The sequence below is a fragment of the Arachis stenosperma genome, chromosome 9 (genome assembly GCF_014773155.1).
Source record: "Arachis stenosperma cultivar V10309 chromosome 9, arast.V10309.gnm1.PFL2, whole genome shotgun sequence".
Lineage (NCBI taxonomy): Eukaryota > Viridiplantae > Streptophyta > Magnoliopsida > Fabales > Fabaceae > Arachis > Arachis stenosperma.
This window is the reverse complement of record NC_080385.1, coordinates 146,086,743-146,098,987: the sequence shown is the minus strand read 5'-3', so window position 1 is coordinate 146,098,987 and position 12,245 is coordinate 146,086,743. Positions and strand designations below refer to the sequence as shown.

At 28.0% G+C, this 12,245-nt stretch overlaps 1 protein-coding gene across 1 annotated transcript; it reads right to left on the bottom strand.

Moving 5' to 3' along the window:
- Positions 1-613: 613 nt before the first annotated feature.
- Positions 614-2,010, bottom strand: LOC130951319 (ethylene-responsive transcription factor RAP2-13). The gene has a single exon (XM_057879975.1). It carries the CDS (start codon positions 1,980-1,982, stop codon positions 720-722), a length of 1,263 nt encoding a protein of 420 aa, XP_057735958.1. The 5' UTR covers positions 1,983-2,010; the 3' UTR covers positions 614-719.
- Between the last annotated feature and the right edge of the window lie 10,235 nt (positions 2,011-12,245).

Below are 12,245 nucleotides of genomic sequence, written 5' to 3'. Positions count from 1 at the left end.
AAATTAATTTTTTAATTATTTTTAATATCTTTTTTATAATATTAAATAGATTCTCACGTACAAATTTTATTCCGTCGTAATATAATTTTAATATAATTCTATTTTTCGAAATAAAGAAAGAGAGTACGAGGAGAGTTCTAAAGAGCTGAGGGACAAATATGATGAGTTCTGCCGAGTGATTTAAGCATAGGGAATATATACACGGACAAATCAGATGCTCCGATTTGTTTTTAACCATTTCAACTTTTTTTTTTTAATAATACAAATCGAATAGTTTGATTTGAGTTTCCTCAAAATAAAAAAAAAAACTTAAAAACACTAAAATCAACTTACCTATTTTAGTATTTTAGAATTTAAAAATTTCTTACACTAAATATATTCGTTTTCTTATTCCCGACACTTAATTAAGCGGATTAATAAATTAATTACTAGACCAATTAAACTTAGTTATAGAAATTAGATTTTGATATAATAATTTTACTCAAAGTAGATTTTTTTTTATAATATAACAGGCCCGAAAAAGGATGCATTTTATAAGACAGTTAAATCTAGAGTTACTAATTATTATTATTAAAGAGGAAAAAAACATAAACCTGTTGATCCATGATTTCATTCTAGAAACTGCCAAATCTATAACGAAAAATTTGAGCATCACGCTAGAAGAGTTGTGGTGGTCTAATTGAGAATTATAGTTGTGATGAAAAAAAAAAAGGGAGGTTTCATGAATCAGAGACTAAAAGTGCATCCCAAATAAGGTCCATATCCAATGATGGCATTCTGCTCAATTGAACACCTTCCACATCCAAAACTTGATGATGATCATGATGATGAGAAAGTGAGCCACTTTTGCTTCTCTCATTTTCCTCTAACTGCAACTCCATTATGCTTGATGATGAACCCTTATTGCCATTATTTTTGCATGCTGAAACTGCTGATGGTGGTGAATCATCATAATTGTTGTTGCTGCTATTGTTATTGTTATTGTTATTGGGATTCTTCTTATGCAGATGAACTGTTTGTAGTTTTGCCTCAACGAGTGCTGAAATGGTTCCATTCAGAGAATTGGCCTTGATCACATGCTTCAATTCAGGGAAATTCAACTGTGCATAATCTCCTCTTAGTATATATGCTGCAGTATCATATGCAATGGCTGCATCTTCAGCTGTATCAAATGTTCCTAACCATACCCTTGTCCTGTTTCTTGGTAATCTTATCTCAGCAACCCATTTTCCCCAGTGTCTTTGTCTCACCCCTTTGAAAAGCTTGTTGTTGTTGTTGACTCTTCCACCTCCGCCGCCGCACTTAAGAGGTTGTGTCCTTGTGCTCAACCAATTGTGGTGGTCACTGAAAGACTTGGATCTCCTCATGTTTGATATATTCTTGGTGATTTTGTGTGGATCGGCGGTGGTTGTTTGGCACTGAGTTTGGCCGAGTGGCGACAATGGAAATGTGGAGTTTGAAGATTTTGATGACATGGATTCACCACTTTTTAGATGCGAGGATGATGAGTAGAGCATGGAAGTTTCCTGCAAGAACAAGGTCAAGTTTGGAAATTTGTGTGACGAAGGAGGAGAAATCAAAGAAGGTGGTGAGGCATCAGAAGAAGAGGGTGCTATGGTTAATGCTGGCAGAGTCTCCAATAGATTCAGAGGGTTGTTATTGAATTTTTGAAAGGTATGGTTTTTCTCTTGCCCATTTCTTGTGTCTTCATTGCCATGGAAACTTGAAGGGACATGGCCAATCAAAGTGGCATCATAGGGTTGTAACTCTTCTTTCATTGAATGTGAACATAAAAGAAGCCTTTCAGGTGATTCCATTGAATAGTTTGCATGAACATGATGAGAAGCAGTAAGAGAGTGATGAGAACTTCTTATGGTTGCATTGTCGTTGTCCAAAAACTTTGATTCCATTGCTGTTTCTTGCAAACAAGTTGGCAATTCCTTTTGTGTGAAGATTTCTATCTTTGGAAATGTATCCTTCATATATAGATAGATCCTTAAGACAGTTAAATCAGAGATAAAAAATACTGACAGATAGAAATGATTCATATGCAATAGAGGCAATATATATAACTCTTCTTTTCAGTTATATAATATTTGAATTATAAATTATGTCAAATTTCCAAAATAAATTATATTATGAAACATAGAGTGAGTACTAAATATATTTTGGACATAAAAAATATTATGTATACACTAAAAATCAATCAACTATGTATTTATGCATGAATATATGTATTGTTTCATGTACTTTTAATGCATATTTTATATTTCAACAATATATTTTTTATACAAATAACTAATTTATTATGTACATTAACATGATTATTTTGACGAGTAAAATACCAAAATGGTACCCACAAATTCATGTGGCTGACAAAAATAACCCAAAAGATGATAACGACAAATAAATCTCCAATATATTTAAAAATGCTACAAAAAAAACTAGATATTAAATATATATTCCAAAAAAAATTTAGAAATCAGATTTTAATGCGATTTTTTGTAAGTATTATTAGAAAAGTAAGATTTTTACATCATTAAAATTTGGTAATTTTATGTTAAGTAAATGTTTTTAAATTTTTTTTATTGCGAATGACACATTTTTTTGAAAAATAAAAAAAAAATTCTAAAGATCAAATTTTGATGCGAAATTTTTTGGTATACCTTTTAAATATTTGTTCAAGTGTTATTACAAAAATTCAGATCAAATAAAAAAATCATTTGCTAAATATAAACATTTTTTTCATTTATAAAAAAATTAATATTTATTGATTATTTTTGTCACATTTTCAAATTATTCAAAATCTATTTTATTAACAACGTCTTTTAGATAATTTTTTGTCAGTATCTAAACTTTTTTATACCAAATCCGTAGTTAATTCTTATTTTCACATATATCATGTTACTGTTTATTATAATAATAAAAGAACCACTTTCTGATTTTCATTATTAGGAATTTTTGTGGCTTAAACAGATCTATTTACTTCTTTATAGTAAGGATTCCATTTCCTCCTAAAAAATTCTTGTTTTTGCTTGCATGCCATACCCTACTTTCCCTTCACAACCAATTGGAATCATACAGCTCAGGTTTCTTAGATTAGCTGATTCACAAGGTGCAAAGCATATGAATAGAGAATTTGACATTCATTTCATGGCAACAAATTTCCTTAATCTAAGAACCCTTTTATATTCATGCTTTTGTTATTAATGTGAGGCATTATCTTTAAATTTTTTTCCCTTATTAATAACCAATCATGTGATAATCTAAAACCCCCACATGCTATATTATTCTTCTCTTCACCATGTTAATGCACTTTAAATTTTTAATGCTGACAACCATCGACACACTTTGTTCTTTTGCTACTCATACATTTTATAGACACACAGCATTATTGGAAGAAACTGTAAATTTAAAAATAAAAGATAACTTATCCACTAATTAATTTAAATGTGTCACAACTACTAATCACAAGCTGAGGTGGCAAACTTCATATTTTTCTCCCTTAAAAGGTATTAGTTTTGGAAAACTTAGCGGTGCAGGTAACAAAGGTTTATTATCTATATTATCATGTACATGATTATTATATTATTAAGGATTTAATTTCAATATCCTTAGTAATGCTTTGATGAAGTCATTGGTACCTTTTTATAGTTCTTATTTTAAATGAATGGCCAAGAAAGCATTAACACAGCAAAGTTATGCACTTTTGGTATTATAAATACTATTATTTATTATCTGGGAGAGCACTTTGAGTGTCTTTTGATTAGGGTTTAAAGGCACTGAAATTGTCTCATTAGATGTTAGATGGGAAACTGTACTGAAAATCATGGCAGAGTCGACCCCCCAATTTGAGGCTATAATGATTAGAAATTTAATCATAATTTTGATTCATTGCTCTTGTTTCAAGCCATATCATTTATTTCATGCCACATGACATTACCACTCTATGGAAGTAACCCCATTAATTTTATTTTTTTTAGAGAAGTTAGAAGATAAGTAAAATTTATTGTTTTTGACTAACAGTTGACTATCAATATTTAAAAATATATACTAAAAATATGTTATTAAAACTATTAGACTAAAAAAATATTACAAAAAATAATAAATTTTGTTAGTTTTCTAATATTCTTTTTATTTTTTTTATTAACTACTTATGTTTTTATGAATTTTGAAATAATAACTTAAAAATTTAAGATCAGTAGTTATATTTTTGTTAATGCAATAACACAAAATATGTTTAGGGTAAAGTATCGTTTTTATCTCTAATATTTGGGGTAAGTCTTATTTGTATCTCTAACGTTTAAATAGTCTTATTTGTATTCTTAACGTTTATAAAAGTGATTTAATATTATCCTACTGTCAATTATACTAACAGATCAGATTGTATTTTTCAATTATTCTCATTTGAATGTATTCATTTTTAATTAGGTCCCATTTGGATGTGTTCGATTTTAATATGGTACCCACTGTTTATGTTTAGGTTCAATTATGTTCCTAGAAAAGTAAATTATGTAAATATTGTAGGGATTAGTTTCAACTTTTAATGAATTGTTTTTCGAAGTGGATCATCGGTTCTGTCTCAAACATTTGTCTTCTAACTTCAAGAAGAGATTTTTAAAACTCTAACTAAAACTCATGATATGTAATTGACGGCAGGATAACATCGAATCACTTTTGTAAATATTAGGAATATAAATAGGACTTATCCCAAACGTTAGAGACAAAAACGATATTTTACTCATATTTTTATATACAATTTTTTTTTATATTTACATTTGTATACCAGGATATCTCTATGTACATTATTATGGGGGCAAGTCCTACTACCATTTAAATTTTTTTTGAGTAGTATATGATAATAATATTTATTTGTCTCTATTAAATTATTTAATTTTACCCGCACAATAATTTTTACTCAAGTTTTAGTATTTAATAGTCAATTTAAGAATTTTATATTAGATGTTTATTAGAATGATTAATTCTTAATTTAAATGAGATTGATATTCTTTCTTAAAAATCCACTCAAAAGAATATTATTTATCTTCTTTTGAAATTAACTTTAGTTTTTGTCTGTAATAACTGTATTAATTAAAAAAAAACTTTTTCAACTATAAATATGAGTAAGAATTGGTTTCTAATAATATAAGAAGTGAATTTTTAAATGATTATTTAGTGATATATATAGAAAGAAAGATATTTTGATTGTATTTTTTAAAAAAAAATTACTCAATTTTTTTAAAATATAAAACTTAAAAAATAAAATTTTAAATTATATATTATTATTTAAATTATTATTTTAATATTTTAATTTATAAATTAGATATTTTAAAAAGTAATTATATTTTAGAATAATAAAATATAATTATAATAATAATCATGATATATGTACATAAAAAATAATTACTCATATAAAATATATATTAAAATATAAAATATATATTAAAAATAAATTAAATAATATATATATTTATATATAAATATATAATAATTAATAAATAATTTGATAACTAATTTTTATATATATATAATATTTTTATTATAAAAATTATTATTATATATATATTTTGCCTTCACTGTAAAAATTTGTTGGATTCGTAACTGATTACATATCAATTAAATCCATGCATGAAGGTTATATATATATGAGAGACAGGTTCTAGACACTTTCACTATTTTGTAAATAATCTGGGGGGCATCTAGTGTACAGATGCACTTGTAAAGACTTTTGTCTTTTATGGTTTTGAAAGCGTGTCACTAAAAGTGTTACTTAAGGAGAAAGTGTTACCCTTAATCGTTAACTTGGCTCTGATACCAATTTTTTAATATCTTTTTCAGAATTTCCATTAACTCTTTTCAAAATTTTCATATGAGTTTATAATTTGTATAGATTTGGTTGGTGATACTTTATAGTTTACAATTTCATAATCAAAAGTATTAACCATTTTTACTAATTCTGATTTCATTTTCATAGTTTTTCAATCTTGTTTTAGTTTATAATATTCTTTTTTGCATGGATCATTGTAAATAAAATCTTTTATCTGTTTGTCTTTTTCTTTAATATAATTTTTTAAATCCTCAAAAACTTCTTTTATTTCTACATTTTCTGTTGTTTCTAAATATCTTTTTAATTTTTCAACTTCATTCTCCATTTTTTCTTTTAGCAACTTTAATTCTTTTAAGTCATAATATGGTTTTTCAGGCATTTATAAATTTTTTAAGTTTAGCTCCAACTTGTTTATATTTGTTCTTATTTCTATCCTTTTTATTATAAGGTCATTAATTTCGAACTGAAGATTATTTAATTCCCTCTTATACTCCTTTATTTTACTTTTTAATTTTTTCGCCCTTTTTCTTTTTATTTTGTTTTCTGGTCTTTCAATCTTTGTATACTTCATTATTTATCTTAGTATTTCTGCAAATTCTATCATCGATTCATCACTATTTTCTAGAGATTCTATTAATTTTTCTAACTCTTCAACTTCTCTTTTCAATTTGTCATAGATTATTTTTAGAGCTTTAAATGCTCCTTGATTTATTTCAGAAAACTGTAAATAATTCAACCGATTTTCTCTTTCAAAGAGCTCTTGTTTCTTGTCTTGATAGGTTACATATATTTTTCTTTATTTATTGTCATAACTTAGTGTTTAGGGTTTCATTTAATTTTTCGACCTTTTTGTTAATTCTTTTATTTCAGAATTTTCTTCTTTAGACTTTAACTTAGATAAGCTTAAAGGGCTATTAATTTTGGATTCTCTTATTTGAAAATTCGATGAAACTAATTTTCCTGATGGTTCTTTTAGTAAAAGAACTGGGTTTTCAATAGCTTTATATTTTGGTATTTCTGTCTTTACAATTTTCTGAAATAATTCATCAACATAAATTCTTTCTCTGTTTTTAAATATTATACTATGATGGCTATTTGTTAAAGCATAATTTATTGCATATGTGATTGAAAATGGTTCATCATCTTGTTCCATTAGATTCTTTCTGTGAAATTTATAAGCCAAACTTATAGATCTTCCAAGATTTTCAGTTGACAAAGGTATAGCATATCCAAGATGGGCATTGAATTTAACATTTACATTTGCCAAGTTTCCATGAACAATTCCAATTATTTGATCTATTGGGTCATCAGTAATTCTTTTGTCACAGATTGCTAAGCTTATTGGTGAATTAATTCCTTTCATATATGTAGATTTGATTAAGACTTGTATAGTACTAATATGAATCCATCCAATTTTAGATCTTTTTTGCTGATCCTTAATTTTCTCAATCTGTTTACTCAATTCTTCATCATTTATCAAAGCTATTTCAAGTTCTCCATTGGCAGATTTTATCTTTATAGGGGCTTCAAGTTGAATTTTTCCATAGTATATTATATTTTTTCTATTAAAAACTTCTTTTAAAAGATTTTGTTTATTAAAATTTTCATTTGATTTGAGATTTAATTCTGTTTTTAGAACAACCTGTTTTTCATTATCTAATAATGCAGATAATCTATAATAGTCAGATTCTTCCGTTAATTCTAAACTTTCTAAATAATTCATAACTAAGAGATTAGGATAAAGGCGTACCTTTTTGGAGAAAAACTTCTTTTATTTAGAATATTTTACATAAGATGTTTTTTTTATCTCCAGAGGGGAGATTGTACATACTAACTCCAGAGGGGAGTTTAGAATTGGTTTTTCCTAAGGGAATTCTTCTTCAAACTATAGAATCGCCTCGGCAGCTTCCTCCTTGCTCTCCTAGCATATGAGTACTCTTAGCCTCCTGCTTTCTATGGTTTGATGCCTTTTACAATTGCCTAAGCAACCTATTTATAATGGTTGGGTCTGATGGACAATTCCCATCCTTACCCTTCTTATGACGTCATTGCTTACGTCATTGTTTATTATCTTGCACCAGCTACATTGTTGGTGCTCTATGACCTAAGCGCTTACGTCACTATGCAATAATGTTGAGAGATGCTTCAGATGTGCTGTCCTCCTCTTTCATCATGTGACCTTCAGATGTATTGTCTTCTTCCTTTATCATGTGGGTTGATTCCGTTTTATTATTGCTTTCTTCAGATAACTCTGAAACACATAGCTGGCACTTGTGGTCTTCTCTGTCTTTTATCAGATAGCAGAGATTCCTCTTTATCCCTTCGGGGAGCTTTTCTAAGAGTCCAGATAAGTTGTAGAATGCTGATTCAAATTCCACTAAGAGTCTCATCTCTCTTTCTTTAATTTCATTCCTTTTACTGGACACAAGCAAAGTATTTCTGCTTTTATAATTGATTCTTGTGTGAGATTCCCTTGTTATCTTTTGAGTTCTTTCGAAGACCCTTGCTAGTGTGCTGGCTAGTCTTCCTTCATGACTGTAGATTGTTAAATCTTGAACTTGATCAATTGGTTGAAAATTTCCTGGGAAGACGGACATGAAGATTACTTGATGTGCTGGAACCAAGCATTCTTCTTCTTCATTAAAAATAGGTTGACTATTCGTAAATTTTAGGGATATATCCCTTGGATTTACGTTGTCAATCATATTTTTAAATCTCTTTACTGCATCAACGAATCCTGCAGGAAACTCACTAATAATTTTTAGATCATTAAAAATTAAAATTGTATCAATTAATCCATACTGAAAAAACTTATAGGTGTCAGATGGGGAAGCATCTGGAAATATAACCAGGTTTGTTAGCTGTTCTTTGGCAATAGGATAATATCCCAAGATTGCCCTTTTTTCTTCAGTCCAATTCAGGACTATGTTAAGGGTTTCTCTGAGATTTGATCTACAGACCCTTTTCTTTTCCTTGATTTCAGCCCTTGTAGGAATGTTTCTTATTATTCCTGTTCTTTGGGTTTGAATTGGAGCTTTATCTGCTCTTTTTAGGATTTGCTCTGGATGAAGAGCTTCATATTCCCTGAAAGATTCCTTTGCTTCTTCCAGTGTTAAAAACCCTCCTTTATGAATTATCCTTGATTGATGTGTAAATGGTGCTGCTTTTTCCCAGGCATCATATACTCCTTTCATGGGGCCATTATAAATTACATAATATTTTTTATCTTGGGTGGATTTTTTGATAATTTCAGCAATTGTTTTGTTTTCTGGAATTTTTTCTTCACCTGATTTGTCCACCACGCTTAGCTGGCTGAACTCTGATGGTTTTGGTTGTTGTGTTGATTTCATTGCTTCGATGGCCTTCTTGAGGGATTAGATCTGTATCCTTATTTGTTGACAATGCTTGCATTTTTCGAGTTCTTGTTCGTATTTTTGAATTTCTTGATCTAATGCGTTGTAGACGAACTCCATTCTCTTATTAGTGTATCTGCAATAACATTTTTGTCACCCTTAATATATATTGGATATTGTAACAAAAATAATTGCCATCTTACCAATCGTCCATGATTATAATCAACTTTTAAATTATATCGTATAAAACCTGTTAGGTAACTTGAATCTGTCCTTAATGTAAATTCTTTGGGTAGTAAATCGATTTTCCATTTCTTAAGAGATTTAATTGCTGCCAGAGTTTCCTTTTCATGAGTGGTATATCTCTGTTCTGTTGGAGTAAAAGTTCCTGAAATATACCTGCAAAGTAATTCCTTTGGGGGATATTTAGAATCTAGTGATTCTTTTTCTTGTTCTAAGCTTTTTATAGCTTTCTTAGCTTTTAGACATCCTGACCAGGTTACGTCTGAGGCATCTGTTTCTACTATTAAGTAGTCATTTTCTTCTGGAATATAAAGTTCTGGAAGTTTTTCACATAATTCTTTAATTCTTTGAATTTGCATACTATCTTTTTCATCCCATTTCCATTCTTTTTTAGTACTTATTTTTGGAAATAAGCTTTTAGTGTATTCTGTTATATTCTTTAAAAATCCTTGATCAGAAATATAATTTATACACCCTAAAAATCTTTGTAATTGTTTTCTATCTTCTATTTTATTAGGAAATAAATTTACTTTTTCTAGAACATTTGGTTGTAGTTTTAGCTTTCCTTCAGTGGATAGAATTAATCCAAGAAACTCTATTTCTTGTTTTGCTATTCTTGCTTTCTTTTTGCTAAGAACTAATCCTTTTTCTTTACATCTTTCTAAAACTATTAATAATTTTTGAAGATGATCTTCTTTATCTTGTTTCGTAAAAATTAGTATATCATCAATGTACACTAAAACAAATTCATTTAACTCCTTTAGATTTTCTTCCATAAATCTTTGATAAATACCTGGGGCTTGTTTTAATCCGAATGGTAATACATTTCATTCATAAAGCAACACACTTGTTGATTCTTTTGTTGGGCAAGTAAAAGCAGTTAATTTCTTTGTTTCTTCGTCTAAACGAAGTTGCCAATATCCTGATTTTGCATCAAGAGATGAAAACCAAGTTGCTCCTTTGATTTTTTCTAAAATAGAATCTTTTCTTGGAAGTTTATGAGCATCACCAATAGTTGCTTCATTCATTTTCTTATAGTTTATTACCATTCTTCGTTTTCCCCTTTTAATTTCATTATTGTTTTCAACGTAAAAAGCTGGAGCCGCATGAGGACTTTTACTTAATCTTATAATTCCTTTTTCCAAAAGATCTTTACATTCTAGTGAGAACTCTTCTCTATCTCTTACGGAATAAGGAATTTTATTTGGAACATTTATCTCTTTTGTGGAATCTTTTAATTTAATGCTTACTAATTCGTTATTTGTATTTTTAATATCTAAAGGATTTTCAGCACAAATTTCATTCAAAAGTTCTTCTATCTTTATTTCAAGATTATTTTTGGAATATTTATCTGAAAGTATAGATTTAAATAACATGTTTCTAATATAGAAAATATTTTAAATTTTAAGATCTTATCTATAGTAGTAGTTGGTATTTTTATACGTTTTGATTTTTGATTTATTGAAGAATCGTGTGGAGCTTTTAAAACTATATATGTTAATTCTTGAATGAATGGATGATATAGCTTTAAAAAGTTATTTCCTATGATAAAATCCATTCCAGAATCTAACATATATATAGATGGAACAATGAATCTATAATTTTGAATAAAAATTTCAACCATCTCTGCTTTTTGGTCAATTTTATGTATTGATTTGTCAGCTATTCTAACTCTTAATGGTTTCTTTAATTTTTTCCAATCAAGTTTTATATTTGAACTAGAAAAGCATTGTGTTGCTCCAGAATCTATGAAAGCATTTATAAATTTTTCTGTTATTTTTATAGTAATAAATGTAGCATTATTACTCAGTCTCTGAGTCTGTTTCTGAGACATATTCAAAAATGTAGTCTAAGTTATCATCAGATTCTTCTAATGGTTCCATGAAACAAGACTTAGCAATTTCTATTTGTTTAGTAAGATCCTTTTTATCCTTCTTTTTTGGGCATTCATTTGCGTAGTGTCCTTCTTCTTGGCAATACCAACATTTACAATTTTCTTTTTTATTCGGACAATAGTTATTTCTTTGTCTTTTGTTTTTATTGTTATTTTCTTTCCTAAAATATCTCTTTTTTCTCCAGTTTGGATAGTATTTTCTTCTTCTAAATTGATATTTTCTTTTTCTTTGAAAATTTTTATTAAGACCATATTTTTGAGGTATTTCTTCATTATCCTGACAGCAAATTCTTATTATATTTGCAAATCTTTTTTGAGTTGCTTCTTGCATACAACGTTCTTTTATTTCCTCTCTTATTGCAGAGGTTGCTCCACCAAAATTATTTTCAATTGTTCCTCTATTTATTTCTCTTATAAATCTTCCCATTATAAATTCATTAGCAGGATATGGAAGTTTTGTTATATACATACTGAGATAATGATTTTTATCTTCTTCTTTTAATTTGTAATAATGTATTCTATATTCACATATATAAGACTCCACATTACATAAATCATATATCTGAATATTAGCTAAATGGTTTTTTGCTTCTTGATATTCTTTATTATAGACTTCTTGTCTATGATCTATAATATTTTTTCCAAAAAATTCTTTATATAGAATCATCATTATATATAATATCTTATCATAAGCTGTTGTTTTTGTTTCTAATTCTTCTATTATTTGGTTTTCTATTGATGTCATATAATCTCTTATAGTTCCTTTAGTATGAAATCCTATGTAATTCCAAATGTCTCTTCCAGACAATTCACTAAGTTTTGGATTAGTAAAGGCTTCTAATAAGAAGGAATTCAACCAGTTTTCGAAAATTTCTTTTTCGTTCTTTTTGCAGTCTAAATCGAGCATTCTTTCTCCTTCCATTTCCTG